Raw genomic sequence first — 18,663 nt, 5'->3', positions numbered from 1 at the left:
AAGGGTCCCTTGACCTGGCGCAATATCTGTCTAGTTTTTTGTTGAGGCGGGACGCCATCATGTCCACCTTTGGTTTTTCCCAACGGTTCACAATCATGTGGAAGACTTCTGGGTGAAGTCCCCACTCCCCCGGGTGAAGATCGTGTCTGCTGAGGAAGTCTGCTTCCCAGTTGTCCACTCCCGGAATGAACACTGCTGACAATGCTATCACATGATTTTCCGCCCAGCGCAGAATCCTTGCCACTTCCGTCATTGCCCTCCTGCTTCTTGTGCCGCCCTGTCTGTTTACGTGGGCGACTACCGTGATGTTGTCCGACTGGATCAACACCGGCTGACCCTGAAGCAGAGGTCTTGCCTGACTTAGGGCATTGTAAATGGCCCTTAGTTCCAGGATATTTATGTGAAGTGACGTTTCCATGCTTGACCACAAGCCCTGGAAATTTCTTCCCTGTGTGACTGCTCCCCAGCCTCTCAGGCTGGCATCCGTGGTCACCAGGACCCAATCCTGAATGCCGAATCTGCGGCCCTCTAGGAGATGAGCACTCTGTAACCACCACAGGAGAGACACCCTTGTCCTTGGAGACAGGGTTATCCGCTGATGCATTTGAAGATGCGATCCGGACCATTTGTCCAGCAGATCCCACTGAAAAGTTCTTGCGTGGAATCTGCCGAATGGAATCGCTTCGTAAGAAGCCACCATCTTTCCCAGGACCCTTGTGCATTGATGTACTGACACTTGGCCTGGTCTTAGGAGGTTCCTGACTAGGTCGGATAACTCCCTGGCTTTCTCTTCCGGGAGAAACACCTTTTTCTGTACTGTGTCCAGAATCATTCCCAGGAACAGCAGACGTGTCGTCGGAATCAGCAGCGATTTTGGAATATTTAGAATCCATCCGTGCTGTCGTAGTACTACTTGAGATAGTGCTACTCCGACCTCTAACTGTTCTCTGGACCTTGCCCTTATCAGGAGATCGTCCAAGTAAGGGATAATTAAGACGCCTTTTCTTCGAAGAAGAATCATCATTTCGGCCATTACCTTGGTAAAGACCCGGGGTGCCGTGGACAATCCAAACGGCAGCGTCTGAAACTGATAGTGACAGTTCTGTACCACAAACCTGAGGTACCCTTGGTGAGAAGGGCAAATTGGGACATGGAGGTAAGCATCCTTGATGTCCAGAGACACCATATAGTCCCCTTCTTCCAGGTTCGCTATCACTGCTCTGAGTGACTCCATCTTGAACTTGAACCTTTTTATGTAAGTGTTCAAGGATTTCAGATTTAAAATGGGTCTCACCGAGCCGTCCGGCTTCGGTACCACAAACAGCGTGGAATAATACCCCTTTCCCTGTTGTAGGAGGGGTACCTTGATTATCACTTGCTGGGAATACAGCTTGTGAATGGCCTCCAATACCGCCTCCCTGTCGGGGGGAGACGTTGGTAAAGCAGACTTCAGGAACCGGCGAGGGGGAGACGTCTCGAATTCCAATTTGTACCCCTGAGATACTACCTGCAGGATCCACGGGTCCACTTGCGAGTGAGCCCACTGCGCGCTGAAATTCTTGAGACGGGCCCCCACCGTGTCCGAGTCCGCTTGTAAGGCCCCAGCATCATGCTGAGGACTTGGCAGAAGCGGGGGAGGGCTTCTGTTCGTGGGAAGAGGCTGTCTGCTGCAGTCTTTTTCCCCTTCCTCTGCCCTGGGGCAGATATGAGTGGCCTTTTGCCCGCTTGCCCTTATGGGGACGAAAGGACTGAGCCTGAAAAGACGGTATCTTTTTCTGCTGTGAGGTGACTTGGGGTAAAAAGGTGGATTTCCCAGCCGTTGCCGTGGCCACCAGGTCCGATAGACCGACCCTAAATAACTCCTCCCCTTTATACGGCAATACTTCCATATGCCGTTTGGAATCCGCATCCCCTGACCACTGTCGCGTCCATAATCCTCTTCTGGCAGAAATGGACATCGCACTTACTCTTGATGCCAGAGTGCAAATATCTCTCTGTGCATCTCGCATATATAGAAATGCATCCTTTAAATGCTCTATAGTCAATAATATATTGTCCCTGTCCAGGGTATCAATATTTTCAGTCAGGGAATCCGACCAAGCCACCCCAGCACTGCACATCCAGGCTGCGGCGATTGCTGGTCGCAGTATAATACCAGTATGTGTGTATATACTTTTTAGGATATTTTCCAGCTTCCTATCAGCTGGTTCCTTGAGGGCGGCCGTATCAGGAGACGGTAACGCCACTTGTTTTGATAAGCGTGTGAGCGCCTTATCTACCCTAGGGGGTGTTTCCCAACGAGCCCTAACCTCTGGCGGGAAAGGGTATAATGCCAATAATTTTTTAGAAATTAGCAGTTTTTTATCGTGGGAAACCCACGCTTCATCACACACCTCATTTAATTCATCTGATTCGGGAAAAACTACGGGTAGTTTTTTCACACCCCACATAATACCCTTTTTTGTGGTACTTGTAGTATCAGAAATGTTCAAAACCTCCTTCATTGCCGTGATCATGTAACGTGTGGCCCTACTGGAAAATACGTTTGTTTCCTCACCGTCGACACTGGAGTCAGTGTCCGTGTCTGTGTCTGTATCGACCTGAGGTAACGGGCGCTTTAGAGCCCCTGACGGTGTTTGAGACGCCTGTACAGGTATTAACTGATTTGCCGGCTGTCTCATGTCGTCAACAGTCTTTTGTAAAGTGCTGACATTATCACGTAATTCTTTCCATAAGACCATCCAGTCAGGTGTCGACCCCCTAGGGGGTGACATCACTAACACAGGCAATTGCTCCGCCTCCACACCATTTTCCTCCTCATACATGTCGACATAACGTACCGACACAGCACACACACAGGGAATGCTCTGACAGAGGACAGGACCCCACTAGCCCTTTGGGGAGACAGAGGGAGAGTTTGCCAGCACACACCAGAGCGCTATATATATATATATATATATATATATATATATATATATATATATATATATATATATATATAGGGATAACCCTATATAAGTGTTTTTCCCTAATATAGCTGCTGTATATATTTATATGCCAATTTAGTGCCCCCCTCTCTTGTTTTACCCTGTTTCTGTAGTGCAGGACTGCAGGGGAGAGTCAGGGAGCCTTCCTCCAACGGAGCTGTGAGGAAAAAATAAGAATTTACTTACCGATAATTCTATTTCTCATAGTCCGTAGTGGATGCTGGGAACTCCGTAAGGACCATGGGGGGGGTAGCGGCTCCGCAGGAGACTGGGCACAAAAAGTAAAAGCTTTAGACTAGCTGGTGTGCACTGGCTCCTCCCCCTATGACCCTCCTCCAAGCCTCAGTTAAGATACTGTGCCCGGACGAGCGTACATAATAAGGAAGGATCTTGAATCCCGGGTAAGACTCATACCAGCCACACCAATCACACCGTACAACTCGTGATCTGAACCCAGTTAACAGTATGATAACCGTAGGAGCCTCTGAAAAGATGGCTTCCAACAATAAACAACCCGATTTGTTTGTAACAATAACTATATACAAGTATTGCAGACAATCCGCACTTGGGATGGGCGCCCAGCATCCACTACGGACTATGAGAAATAGAATTATCGGTAAGTAAATTCTTATTTTCTCTGACGTCCTAGTGGATGCTGGGAACTCCTTAAGGACCATGGGGATTATACCAAAGCTCCCAAACGGGCGGGAGAGTGCGGATGACTCTGCAGCACCGAATGAGAGAACTCCAGGTCCTCCTCAGCCAGGGTATCAAATTTGTAGAATTTAGCAAACGTGTTTGCCCCTGACCAAGTAGCTGCTCGGCAAAGTTGTAAAGCCGAGACCCCTCGGGCAGCCGCCCAAGATGAGCCCACCTTCCTTGTGGAATGGGCTTTTACAGATTTTGGCTGTGGCAGGCCTGCCACAGAATGTGCAAGTTGAATTGTACTACAAATCCAACGAGCAATCGTCTGCTTAGAAGCAGGAGCACCCAGCTTGTTGGGTGCATACAGTATAAACAGCGAGTCAGATTTTCTGACTCCAGCCGTCCTGGAAACATATATTTTCAGGACCCTGACTACGTCCAGCAACTTGGAGTCCTCCAAGTCCCTAGTAGCCACAGGTACCACAATAGGTTGATTCATGTGAAACGCCGAAACCACCTTAGGGAGAAATTGAGGACGAGTCCTCAATTCCGCCCTATCCGAATGAAATATCAGGTAAGGGCTTTTATTAGGATAAAGCCGCCAATTCTGATACGCGCCTGGCTGAAGCCAGGGCCAACAGCATTACCACTTTCCATGTGAGATATTTCAAATCCACTGTGGCAAGTGGTTCAAACCAATGTGATTTTAGGAACCCTAAAACTACATTGAGATCCCAAGGTGCCACTGGAGGCACAAAAGGAGGCTGTATATGCAGTACCCCTTTGACAAACGTCTGAACTTCAGGCACTGAAGCCAGTTCTTTCTGGAAGAAGATCGACAGGGCCGAAATTTGAACCTTAATGGATCCTAATTTTAGGCCCATAGACAATCCTGCTTGCAGGAAATGTAGGAAACGACCCAGTTGAAATTCCTCCGTAGGGGCCTTCTTGGCCTCACACCACGCAACATATTTTCGCCAAATGCGATGATAATGTTTTGCAGTTACATCCTTCCTGGCCTTGATCAGGGTAGGGATGACTTCATCTGGAATGCCTTTTTCCTTCAGGATCCGGCGTTCAACCGCCATGCCGTCAAACGCAGCCGCGGTAAGTCTTGGAACAGACAAGGTCCCTGCTGGAGCAGGTCCTTCCTTAGAGGTAGAGGCCACGGGTCCTCCGTGAGCATCTCTTGCAGCTCCGGGTACCAAGTTCTTCTTGGCCAATCCGGAGCCACGAGTATCGTTCTTACTCCTCTCCTTCTTATGATTCTCAGTACTTTTGGTATGAGAGGAAGAGGAGGGAACACATATACCGACTGGAACACCCACGGAGTTACCAGAGCGTCCACCGCTATTGCCTGAGGGTCCCTTGACCTGGCGCAATATCTGTCCAGTTTCTTGTTGAGACGGGATGCCATCATGTCCACCTTTGGTTTTTCCCAACGGTTTACAATCACTTGGAAGACTTCTGGATGAAGTCCCCACTCCCCCGGGTGGAGGTCGTGTCTGCTGAGGAAGTCTGCTTCCCAGTTGTCCACTCCCGGAATGAACACTGCTGACAGTGCTATCACATGATTTTCCGCCCAGCGGAGAATCCTTGCAGCTTCTGCCATTGCCCTCCTGCTTCTTGTGCCGCCCTGTCTGTTTACGTGGGCGACAGCCGTGATGTTGTCCGACTGGATCAATACCGGTTGACCCTGAAGCAGAGGCCTTGCTTGACTTAGGGCATTGTAAATGGCCCTTAGCTCTAGGATATTTATGTGAAGAGACGTTTCCATGCTTGACCACAAGCCCTGGAAATTTCTTCCCTGTGTGACTGCTCCCCAGCCTCTCAGGCTGGCATCCGTGGTTACCAGCATCCAATCCTGAATGCCGAATCTGCGGCCCTCTAGAAGATGAGCCTTCTGTAACCACCACAGGAGAGATACCCTTGTCCTTGGAGATAGGGTTATCCGCTGATGCATCTGAAGATGCGATCCGGACCATTTGTCCAGCAGATCCCACTGAAAAGTTCTTGCATGGAATCTTCCGAATGGAATCGCTTCGTAAGAAGCCACCATTTTTCCCAGGACTCTCGTGCACTGATGCACTGACACTTGTCCTGGTTTTAGGAGGTTCCTGACTAGCTCGGATAACTCCCTGGCCTTCTCCTCCGGGAGAAACACCTTTTTCTGGACTGTGTCCAGAATCATCCCTAGGAACAGTAGACGTGTTGTCGGAATCAGCTGTGATTTTGGGATATTTAGAATCCACCCGTGCTGACGTAGCACTACCTGAGATAGTGCTACTCCGACCTCTAACTGTTCCCTGGACCTTGCCCTTATCAGGAGATCGTCCAAGTAAGGGATAATTAATACGCCTTTTCTTCGAAGAAGAATCATCATTTCGGCCATTACCTTGGTAAAGACCCGTGGTGCCGTGGACAATCCAAACGGCAGCGTCTGAAACTGATAATGACAGTTTTGTATCACAAACCTGAGGTACCCTTGGTGAGAAGGGTAGATTGGGACATGGAGATAAGCATCCTTGATGTCTAGAGATACCATATAGTCCCCTTCTTCCAGGTTCGCTATCACTGCTCTGAGTGACTCCATCTTGAATTTGAACCTTTTTATGTAAGTGTTCAAAGATTTTAGATTTAAAATTGGTCTCACCGAGCCGTCCGGCTTCGGTACCACAAACAGCGTGGAATAATACCCCTTTCCCTGTTGTAGGAGGGGTACCTTGATTATCACCTGCTGGGAATACAGCTTGTGAATAGCTTCCAATACTGCCTCCCTGTCGGAGGGAGACGTTGGTAGAGCAGACTTCAGGAACCGGCGAGGGGGAGACGTCTCGAATTCCAATTTGTACCCCTGTGATACTACCTGCAGGATCCAGGGGTCCACTTGCGAGTGAGCCCACTGCGCGCTGAAATTCTTGAGACGGCCCCCCACCGTGCCCGAGTCTGCTTGCAGAGCCCCAGCGTCTTGCTGAGGACTTGGCAGAAGCGGGGGAGGGCTTCTGCTCCTGGGAAGAGGCTGCATGGTGCAGTCTTTTTCCCCTTCCTCTGCCCCGGGGCAGGAACGAGCGGCCTTTTTCCCTCTTGCCCTTATAGGGACGAAAGGACTGGGTTTGAAAAGACGGTGTCTTTTTCTGCTGAGAGGTGACCTGGGGTAAAAAGGTGGATTTTCCAGCCGTTGCTGTGGCCACCAGGTCCGATAGACCGACCCCAAATAACTCCTCCCCTTTATACGGCAATACTTCCATATGTCGTTTGGAATCCGCATCACCTGACCACTGTCGCGTCCATAACGTTCTTCTGGCAGAAATGGACATCGCACTTACTCTAGATGCCAGGGTGCAAATATCCCTCTGTGCATCTCGCATATATAGTAATGCATCCTTTAAATGCTCTATAGTTAATAATATACTGTCCCTATCCAGGGTATCAATATTTTCAGTCAGGGAATCCGACCAAGCCACTCCAGCGCTGCACATCCAGGCTGAGGCGATCGCTGGTCGCAGTATAACACCGGTATGTGTGTATATACCTTTTAAGATATTTTCCAGCCTTCTATCAGCTGGTTCCTTGAGAGCGGCCGTATCAGGAGATTGTAACGCCACTTGTTTTGATAAGCGTGTGAGCGCCTTATCTACCCTAGGGGGTGTTTCCCAACGTGCCCTAACCTCTGGCGGGAAAGGGTATAGTGCCAATAATTTATTAGAAATCAGCAGTTTTTTTATCGGGGGAAACCCACGCTTTATCACACACCTCATTTAATTCATCTGACTCAGGAAAAACCACTGGTAGTTTTTTCACACCCCACATAATACCCTTTTTCGTGGTACTTGTAGTGTCAGAAATGTTCAATGCCTCCTTCATTGCCGTGATCATGTAACGTGTGGCCCTACTGGACATTACGTTTGTCTCGTCACCGTCGACACTGGATTCAGTATCCGTGTCAGGGTCTGTGTCGACAATCTGAGGTAACGGGCGTTTTAGCGCCCCTGACGGTGTCTGAGACGCCTGAACAGGCACTAATTGATTTGTCGGCTGTCTCATGTCGTCAACAGTTTTTTGCAAAGTGCTGACATTGTCACGTAATTCTTTAATTACTACCATCCAGTCAGGTGTCGACTCCCTAGGGGGTGACATCACTAACACAGGCAATTGCTCTGCTTCCACATCATTTTCCTCCTCATACATGTCGACACAATCGTACCGACACCCAGCACACACACAGGGAATGCTCTGATAGAGGACAGGACCCCACTAGCCCTTTGGGGAGACAGAGGGAGAGTTTGCCAGCACACACCAGAGCGCTATATATATACAGGGATAACCTTATATAAGTGTTACTCCCTGTTATAGCTGCTGTATTTATATATTAGCTGCCAATAGTGCCCCCCTCTCTGTTTTACCCTGTTTCTGTAGTGCAGGACTGCAGGGGAGAGTCAGGGAGCCGTCCTTCCAGCGGAGCTGTGAAAGAAAATGGCGCTTGTGTGCTGAGGAGAAAGGCTCCGCCCCCTTCACGGCGGCCTTTTCTCCCGCTTTTTTCAGGAAACTGGCAGGGGATAAATGCATCCATATAGCCCAGGAGCTATATGTGATGCATTTTTTTTAGCCATATAAGGTTTTTATATCGTTTTTATTGCGTCTCAGGGCGCTCCCCCCCAGCGCCCTGCACCCTCAGTGACCGGAGTGTGAAGTGTGCTGAGAGCAATGGCGCACAGCTGCAGTGCTGTGCGCTACCTTATTTGAAGACAGGAACGTCTTCTGCCGCCGCTTTCTCCGGACCTCTTCGCTCTTCTGGCTCTGTAAGGGGGCCGGCGGCGCGGCTCCGGGACCCATCCAGGCTGAACCTGTGATCGTCCCTCTGGAGCTAATGTCCAGTAGCCAAGAAGCCCAATCCACTCTGCAGTCAGGTGAGTTCGCTTCTTCTCCCCTTAGTCCCACGATGCAGTGAGCCTGTTGCCAGCAGGACTCACTGAAAATAAAAAACCTATTTAAACTTTTACTTCTAAGCAGCTCAGGAGAGCCACCTAGCTTGCACCCTTCTCGTTTGGGCACAAAAATCTAACTGAGGCTTGGAGGAGGGTCATAGGGGGAGGAGCCAGTGCACACCAGCTAGTCTAAAGCTTTTACTTTTTGTGCCCAGTCTCCTGCGGAGCCGCTATCCCCCCCATGGTCCTTACGGAGTTCCCAGCATCCACTAGGACGTCAGAGAAAATGGCGCCAGTGTGCTGAGGAGATAGGCTCCGCCCCCTTCACGGCGGCCTTTCTCCCGCTTTTTTATGGAAAATTGGCAGGGGTTAAATGCATCCATATAGCCCAGGAGCTATATGTGATGTATTTTTTGCCAAAAAGGTGTGTTATTGCGTCTCAGGGCGCCCCCCCCAGCGCCCTGCACCCTCAGTGACCGGAGTGTGAAGTGTGCTGAGAGCAATGGCGCACAGCTGCGGTGCTGTGCGCTACCTTATTGAAGACAGGACGTCTTCTGCCGCCGATTTTCCGGACCTCTTCAGTCTTCTGGCTCTGTAAGGGGGCCGGCGGCGCGGCTCTGGGACCCATCCATGGCTGGGCCTGTGATCGTCCCTCTGGAGCTAATGTCCAGTAGCCTAAGAAGCCCAATCCACTCTGCACGCAGGTGAGTTCGCTTCTTCTCCCCTTAGTCCCTCGGTGCAGTGAGCCTGTTGCCAGCAGTACTCACTGAAAATAAAAAACCTACTTTAAACTTTTACACTAAGCAGCTCAGGAGAGCCCCTTAGCCTGCACCCGTCTCGGTCGGGCACAAAAATCTAACTGAGGCTTGGAGGAGGGTCATAGGGGGAGGAGCCAGTGCACACCAGGTAGTCCTAAAGCTTTTTACTTTTGTGCCCAGTCTCCTGCGGAGCCGCTATTCCCCATGGTCCTTTCGGAGTCCCCAGCATCCACTAGGACGTTAGAGAAAACCCCTGTAATATGTGCCAGTTCTGGGTAATATTAGTGGCTCCAGCTGCCCCTCACAGCGGTCACACAGTGCATCTGAAGCCTGGAGCACAGCGTGCATGCAGCGCTGCACTCCTACCCTTATGCCGCCATTACAGCCGGTGACCCGCTAATCGTGACGCCGGCCACCTACTCATCACTCTTCTGGCTCTGTTAGGGGTGGCGGCATGCTGTGGGTCCGTACGCTCGTCGTGGTGGGGCTTGCAAATAGGAGCTCAGTGTCCTGTCAGCGGGGAACGGGACCATTAACGCTAGGGAGGTTGGGCCGTTCCCCCTCCCTAGGTGCCATGAAGCAGGCAGTCTGGTGCCAGCCAGACCTGCCTGAAAACAATAAAATAGAAAATAAATGCAGAAAACGCTTCAGGAGCTTCCCAAGCGTGACCGCCTCCTCCAGGCACATTTTCTAAACTGAGTCTGGTAGGAGGGGCATAGAGCCAGCCCACACTATTGATTTCTTAAAGTGCCCAAGGCTCCTAGTGGATACCCCATGGTACTAATGTGGACGTAAGAGAAAGTTAAGGCATTCATTAAACAACTTACATCCTAAGATTCCTATTTCATGTTTTTTGTTGAAAAAGAACTATTATATACATACATTCATACACACTTGTTCTACTTCTAAAGAGACATTACAGAGATCATTAAAACAAGCAAATCCATGGAAATTATGTTTTATACACAAAAATCAATCCCAGTTAGAAATTGAGGGATAAATGTGTTCATGCGTGTGTGTGCCAGCATTATATGCAATATGTATTTAATTAGAACTTTAAAAGGGGCAATTCAATTATCTTGCCGGAATTATCCCCCGTCTAACTGCCCTGTAGCTATTCAATTAAGTCCCATGATTAGCCCAGAATCTGTACTTACTGTATTGTGGATTTCTGCTTGCACTCTCCGGACGAAGGTGCAAGCAAAAATCTGTGTCAAGTAGGACTTCAGATCTAGTTGCAGGATGACAACTATATCGCGCCGGAACTGTAGCTTAACTCGGCTAATCACGGGCATTACCATAGGAGATAGTGGCTGTCACGGGAACAAATTGAATAGCTCCCGAGCACTTAGCCCAGGAGCTAAATTCCCACAAAAAAAATGTAATGACCCCCTAAATGCTTGTAAATATTGGCATTAAAAAACAACACCAGTTAATAAAGCATAAAAACTTGTACATTACATTTACTTAGAATAGATAAAGTCCAGAGTCTGGCACTCCAAGCTCAAAGGCATTACTGCGCTGGTGCTTCACAAAATCGGTGAATATAGCAATGCAGTGGTGCGGTACTCAAGCTTAAAAATTTTTCACACGGAGCACAGGATTGTAGTCTCAACGTTTCAATATTCTAGTTCATATTGTCACCAGGATACCCAGGTATTAGCTCGAGTGCCGCACCACTGCATTGCTATATTTACTTAGACTAGAACAGAGTGAATCACTTAACTAGAAAAACAAAACAAACCCAAAAAAATACACTTTTTTAATTTAAGATAGGAACAACTTTTTCAAAATATATTTAAATATATATTTTTTTCAAATAATTTTTATTGACAGGTGGTTACAATAACAGAATACAATAACAGATGCACGTAGTACAAAACAGATATTTAAATATTTTAATGTAAAAAAAATCAAACAATATGCCAAGCATGTGTCTCGCACCCCAGCATTTGTATGTCCCATTTGCTACATTACCCCTCCCCCACCACAGAGATTAGCCTAATAGCGCTCAGAGAGGAACTGAAGTAAGCCCACTTTGCACTTTTGTTATCAGGCATACACTCCAGAACACCATATAGAGCCCTATGTGCACAGTTCAGAACCAGAACACTTATACCCAGGGGTGTAGAGAGGGTGGCTCCGGTGGAGCGTGAGCTCCGGGCGTTGAAAAAGGTAGAGGGCGCACTGCCACCCGTTTCCACGGGCCACTGTACTGGCAGCCACAGAGCAGAGGGGCGCAAACTGACTCAGACTCAGAGATTAGGTAGGGAACAAATCAGGCCAGAGGCAACAGCAGTAGACACTGACAGCTAGCACATGCTGGGGCTCTGCCAGCCCTTTTTATATGTCTCACTGTCAGCTTGTAGCTGTGCAGTAGGGTTACTTCTGTCCTGCAGCACCATTCTCTGCCCCCGCTGCTGCAGCACCTCTCCCTGGGTGGGATGTACTACTGTACATCGTCGCCCATCGCCCCGATGCTGATCGCATATGTACTTACTTACATATGCAATCAGCATTGCAGAGATTCATTTTCAAGAAGAGCTGTCCTCCGCGATGTGCAGCGGAAGCCTGACTTCCGGGATTTGGCCCCGGGAGTCAGTCTGCACATGCACGGGGTAACGGGGCCAGCCACGGGGCATACTGGGAGAGATCTGTTCAGATCCCTCACACAGCGCTGCGGAGAGAAACCCATTGGCTTCTATGGGGTATCGCCAGCAAAAGCTGTTGAAACCCTCCGCAGCGCTGTCCTGCCGGCCGGAGGATAGTATATTAGGAAAATGCGTTAAACAGGGAGTTTACCGTATTTTGTGCTTAGTACATCCCGCCCTCTTTCCTGGAAGCTGCATCACTTGTCTCTACTTCAGATGCTGCAACAGCTCTCTCTGCCCTAGCTGCTGCAGCACCTCTTTCTGTCCCAGCTTCTGCAGGACTTCTCTCCACATTGATGCTGCAGCACTTATCTCTGCATTAGAAGCTGCAGCACCTTAGGCTGCAGCACTTCTCTCTGCCTCTGAGGCTGCTGCAGCACTTCTCTCTGCCCCTCTCTCTGGCCCTGAGGCTGCTGCGAAGCAGCTCTCTCTGCCCCTCAGACTGCTGCGGCACAGCTGTTTCTGTCCCTCAGGCAATTCTAGGACATTATTTTCATTGAAAATTTGGGGGGGTTCATCTATGTAGGGGCTTGCTCCGGGCACCATGGCGCCTAGTTACACCTCTGCTTATACCTGGTGGAAAGAGTGAACACATGAGGTTTAGAATACAGACTGGTATTGTGCACATCTGGAAAAGCTTCTGTTTTTCCTTATCAAGAAAACTTTTTGAAAAATCCATTTTTGTTAATGTCAATAGACTTTACGTGTATACAGCATAATGGAATTGTAAACTGTCTACCAATCCACATTCTTTAGCTACGGAGAATAATATAATAATAAATAATATATTTTCTTAGTATCTTTTGTTTATGTCAGCACAAAAGCAAATACCTACGTTAGCGACAAATTCAAGGTCATTACTTGAAAGTTTCATGGACTACATGAATTACAGTTAATTAGCTGGATGATTTATCTTTGAAAGAACATTAGCATTAAGGGGGTATCCAATTTGAGGTGAAACTACAACGGGAGTGAAAAACGGCCGTTTTTCGCACACTTTTTCGGATGTTTCACCAATATTTTTTGTTTTGTTTACAGGCTATCCTATTAGATCGCCTGTAAAAAAAGACTATCTCCCGAAAAAACACAGGTTCAGTGAATCCTGTGTGTTTTCGGTAGAAACAGCCCCGCTTTCATGCGAAAGACAGGCATAACAAAATCCCTGAAAACCGTGGCGGCCTGCAGTGTCCCTTACCTGGTGCAGCAGCAGCAGGCTGGGACTGCAGGGAGGGTACCCGGGAGCCGACACTCAGCGCTGTGACCCCCGGTGGGGAAGCCGGGGCAGCACTGTGACCCACATCCCCCATCTTACCAGCCTCCAGCAGTGGTCACATGACGGGGGAGAGGTCATGTGACCGGGAGTAGGCGGAGGTGTAGCACTGCACTGGGAGCGGTCAGAAGCTGGCAGCAACAGATAACCCCTGATAAGCCGCTGCTCGTGCCAGCTTATCGTAGCTAATAGGATAGCGCCCGGTGAGACAATTAGCCCCGGTAAATTTCCGGGGTCAACTGGATGTCTTACTAACAGTGCATGCTTTGTGGAGCCTCTTACACTAGACAGATGTATACATCAGACTGTTGAAATACTGTAGTCATTATTTCAAAAGCACTCCTGTGAGGAAATCCAAAAAACAAATGTAGGGGGTCATTCCGAGTTGTTCGCTCGTTGCCGATTTTCGCAACGGAGCGATTAAGGCAAAAATGCGCATGGTTCGCAGTGCGCATGCAGTTAGTATTTTAGCTCAAAACTTAGTAGATTTACTCACGTCCGAACTAAGATTTTTCATCGTTGAAGTGATCGGAGTGTGATTGACAGGAAGTGGGTGTTTCTGGGCGGAAACTGGCCATTTTCTGGGAGTGTGCGGAAAAACGCAGGCATGTCAGGGAAAAACGCGGGAGTGTCTGGAGAAACGGGGGAATGGCTGGCCGAACGCTGGGCGTGTGTGTGACGTCAAACCAGGAACGAAACCGACTGAACTGATCGCTATTTGTGAGTTACTCAAACTGCTAAGAAATTTCTATTCGCAATTCTGCTAATCTTTCGGTCGCACTTCTGCTAAGCTAAGATACACTCCCAGAGGGCGGCGGCTTAGCGTGTGCAATGCTGCTAAAAGCAGCTAGCGAGAGAACAACTCGGAATCACCCCCGTAGATGGCAACATCTGTCTGATGGACAAATATTCAAGCTATACTTGGGGTCAACAAAGTAGACAGCAAACCTCTTCAACATCAAAGCTACTAAAACTGGCGGACAGATCGGACGTCTGGTAAGCGCATACACATCTACCAATTGTCTGCTCCATGTCACACCTGGGTGGGCATTTAAATGTTTAGATGTCAGTCACCGGCAGTCCCTGCAGCAAGTGGACTGCCTGTATACACAGTCAGACGCACCAATATATCTGTAGATATGCTGCAGGGCTGACGAAATTACGTCATTCACAGACATATCGAGGGCTCATACCGGCCAATGGACTCGTGATATATCAGGCGTTCACTTGAAAACTGATATATAGGCCAGGTATTACCAGCATTACCATTATTATTACCATTTATTAAGAAGGTGCCACATGCAGTGCTCTAAAGGGTAAATGCAGACAAAGTAATAGGCATACTATGGTATTCCTCTGAGCCTTCAAAAGAGTGTGTGGATCTCCTGTATGCTGGCCACTTCCTAGTTTAGTGAGCAGGATGGGAATATAATACCGGGAATTGTGGGTCCATAGAGACTAGGCAGCCCCTTCCTGGGTACCCACTTCAGCACTCTGTTGTGACAGGGGAGGGGCCTAATAACGTGACAAGCCCAAAACCCAGTGAGAATACTTGCACAATCCAAAAGGCTTGTTACTAATCAGTCTACATCAGTGGTTGCCTAGAGTATCAGAATTTTCTTCACGGGACCCCTAGGCCAAAAGTTTCTTCTTGAGAAATTTAGAAAGAAATAGTAAATTAAGTAGATCGCGTTTATATGTCATTCTTAGGTTCAATTGTGTGGTGAGGGACAGGGTTTGCTTGTGTTTGTCCACATATTTTAGGATTGGCAGCCACCAGCACTGGTTTTACCTATTACATGGACCATAAATAATTTCAGTTGGTCCACGACCACCAACCCACGGCACCCCTGCAAGTGTCACGAGGCACTCCAGGGTGCCATGGCACAAAGTTTGAGAACCACTGGTTTACATCAGTTGTTAATAGTTGCATGCTTCATTTACACTTCTTAGACAAGAAACAGAGTATTGCTTATTGCTGCTTTCATGCACTAGAGCTAATAGTTTGTTTCTGCCAGCTTTCTCACATTTTTAAACTAGAGAGAGTCATTGCTACTTTTAGCATATTCTCAGGAGGAATGGAACATTTGCCTATTTGTTCATGCCAGAACACGAACATCATTATAGCAACATTTGTTGGAATAAGTGCAATAAGAAAGCTGTGTTATTGATACAACGTTCCATTGTGTATAACCTATTTGGTTACTAAGAACTTGAATCAGATAACCATTTAATTAATACTCAAACTACTCAGGTATAATATTTCGAAGGAGTGTCTCTTGTAACTCGCTTGTGTTGTACCAAGCATACTGTCTGCTATTCTGAGAAATGAAACGTCTGTTCATGGTACTGTATAAACAAATATATATTAAAGATTGCTGTATGTTTTTATAGTATCAATATTTAATTTATTATTTAGATATTTTCATTATTTTTTTTAATCAACATTTTTTCCAGTACACATGATGTTTTTTATTCTGTGTTGTAACTACTATGAAACCTCACTGAGAAACAATGAAGACACCATTTGTATTTATTGGACACATATACTGATTTTACATTTACATTTATTTGTAAGATCAAGACAGACAAGCCCACTGTGTGCAACTCTTTACTTACTTCACTTGTTGGTCAAGAGGAAGTAAAACCAGAGCCTTACAGAAGGGAGGAGGGAAATCATTTTTTTTCTTCTGGACCAACTTTTGCATTTCTATACGTTTACCTCAAAATACCGTACAAACACAGGCTATGATCAGATATATATTAGCTCACAATGTGAATGATTCACCCACATGCTGTCCAAGTACAGAACAACATATGCCATGTATGGATGATGTATGGCACTTCTACAATCACTGGAGTTTCATTTCACAATACCAATATAAACCCTTTACTCCATTACATTTCAGTCACTTTCAAAGAACATGTTGCCCCAAATAAAACGGGTTGGTACTGGTAGACTGGCGTTTGGGATCCCGGAGGTCACCACACCGACCCCGGGATCCCGATCTCCAGATTGCCGGCTGCGCTCGCCACGCAGCAGGCTCAGTGGCTTGCTGCGCTAGCCACTGGTTCTATTCCCACTCTATTGGATGTCGTGGACACCCAGGAGTGGGAATAGTACCTGTTATTCAGCATGCGGACTGTCGGGCTGTCCAGTGCTCGGGATTCCAGCATTGGTATAGTGACCGGCGGTCGAGACATAACTACATCCCAATAAAACTAATGCTGGCCATACACTAGGTCGATTTCGTGCACGAATACACGATATCGACGTGTCATTCGACCCATCGCATGCACATCGTGCATGTTTTGGGTGCAACTACGATGCATGGCCTCGCGGGTCGCACGTCGCATCAACTGATCATATGTGCTGCACATATGATCAGTCGACCCGGGTAGGGGTCCATTACGGGTTGAAAGATAGATCGTATGGTGCAAAATCACCACAAAATCTATTGTACGCCGGGGAGCTGGTGGGGGAGGTCATGGGAGGGCTTGCATCTAACACGAGTCATCTTAGTGTATGGCCAGCATAACCCTGATCATATTGGATCAAATGCAACCAACACAAATGTAGATTCTTTTAACAAATTTCTGTCTAAATTGATTGAACAATATCCTGTAAGTAGGTACAGCTATGTAAGGGGGATCCGGTCAGGATCCCGGTGGACGACATTCCAGCACTCGAAATATGAACACCGGAATCCCGTCTTGGATCACAACCCTGTAGACAGGATCCCAAACGAATGTTACCTGGGCAACCAGAGAGATAAGCCGTGGTGGCGGGGAGGTTAGGTCTAGGTTGGGGGGGACGGGGGGGGGGTGTTAGGTTTAGGCACCAGGAAGGGAGGGTTAGGGGGGCACTGGGGAAAGGTAAGTATTCTTGCCTTTCCTCTGTATGGGATTCTCACCATTGGGATACCGCAGTTGGTATTCTGACTACCGGTATATCATACCCAGCCCATATGAGGATATCATTATAAAACTATTAAAGAGAATGCTCTGTTTAATCAGGTTACAAATAAAGTATAAAATCTAATAACCTCAGATCTGAGGGTATACTACTCATAACAAAAGTGATCTTGTGTAAGTTTTTCTGCTTCGTTTTGTCAGCAATAGTTATTATAGCTCTGCTACCAAATGGGCATGACATAATAATGATAATTGCAACACAAATATAATCAGAGTACAGTAACTCAGACTGACAGTTCACAGTAACAGCACTCACCATTTTTCCATGGGCCCTTTCATTTTATTCATTTTGTCGTCGTCATATGGTCACTCCAACATCTCACGTCCTGAAAATAGTAATACACAAATTAGGGAACTAAAAGTAAAGAGTATAACTATACTAAACATTCATTATTTTAGGGCTTGCAAACATGGGGTGGGAACTTCATATGCTAACGTGATGTGATGTCAAACAAAGTTTGTTCAAATGCATGTTAGATGCATCCAAAAATGAGGTACGATTAATTTCTGTGGTTTCCAACTCATACTGTACAATTCAATAATTACTTACGCAGTATTAATATTAAACTTTATTTATTGGACACCACAAATGCCGTACAGAAGGCAAAACAATAACACAGTACAGGGAAAAACAGCACAGTACAATACAATAGACAAGTAATACAAGTAGCACTACAACTCTCAACACAGCCACTGAAATACGGGGTGCAATGGAAAGAATCAGCGTAATCTGAAACCTGTGCCTGTAGTGTGGGTGCAGATAACGGGTCTATGTCGTCTGAAGCAATGAAAACAACAACGGAGTGGAGACCGTGGGGAGAGAGTCCATGAAGGAGGTATAACGTGTAGCTGGTGTGTAAGAGAAGTGGGTAATGAGAACAGGAGGGAGCAGGGCCTGCTCATAGAGCTTACAGTCTAAAGGAAATGCATGTTCTGTGGTAGATTTTTTTTTAAATCTGTATTTAATAAGGATGGCGGTCATTAGGTTGACATGAGTTAGGTCGACATACATTTGGTCGACATGGTCAATAGGTCGACATGGAAAAAGGTCAACATTAATTATTTTTTTACAATTTTTTACATTTTTTTGACCTTTTTCATAATTAACGATCCACGTGGACTACAATTGGGAACGGTAACCCGTGTCGAGCGAGGCGCCGAAGTTCGCGAGCCATGCGAGGGGTTACAGTGCACTAATTGGGGTTCCCCGTCACTTTTCAAAGAAAACGACACCAAAAAAAGTAAAAAAAAAACTCATGTCGACTTTTTTCCATGTCAACCTAATGACCATGTCGACCTAACGAACCACACCCTTTAATAAAAAAATAAGATTTTACTTACCGGTAAATCTATTTCTCGTAGTCCGTAGTGGATGCTGGGGACTCCGTAAGGACCATGGGGAATAGACGGGCTCCGCAGGAGACAGGGCACTTTAAGAAAGAATTTGGATAC

At 47.2% G+C, this 18,663-nt stretch overlaps 1 protein-coding gene across 3 annotated transcripts in view; it reads right to left on the bottom strand.

Annotated features, from left to right (window-relative positions):
• Positions 1-18,663, bottom strand: part of AGTPBP1 (ATP/GTP binding carboxypeptidase 1) — a 455,468-nt gene that overhangs the window by 405,882 nt on the left and 30,923 nt on the right. For all 3 annotated transcript variants that reach the window (XM_063913782.1, XM_063913781.1, XM_063913783.1), the window contains exon 2: positions 17,468-17,537. In XM_063913782.1, the coding sequence (XP_063769852.1) occupies positions 17,468-17,499 (32 nt within the window). In that variant the 5' untranslated portion in view covers positions 17,500-17,537. The remainder of the gene's footprint in view (positions 1-17,467; positions 17,538-18,663) is intronic.

The sequence above is a fragment of the Pseudophryne corroboree genome, chromosome 1 (assembly GCF_028390025.1).
Source record: "Pseudophryne corroboree isolate aPseCor3 chromosome 1, aPseCor3.hap2, whole genome shotgun sequence".
In the NCBI taxonomy this organism is placed as follows: domain Eukaryota; kingdom Metazoa; phylum Chordata; class Amphibia; order Anura; family Myobatrachidae; genus Pseudophryne; species Pseudophryne corroboree.
This window is presented reverse-complemented; position numbering and strand designations above follow the sequence as displayed.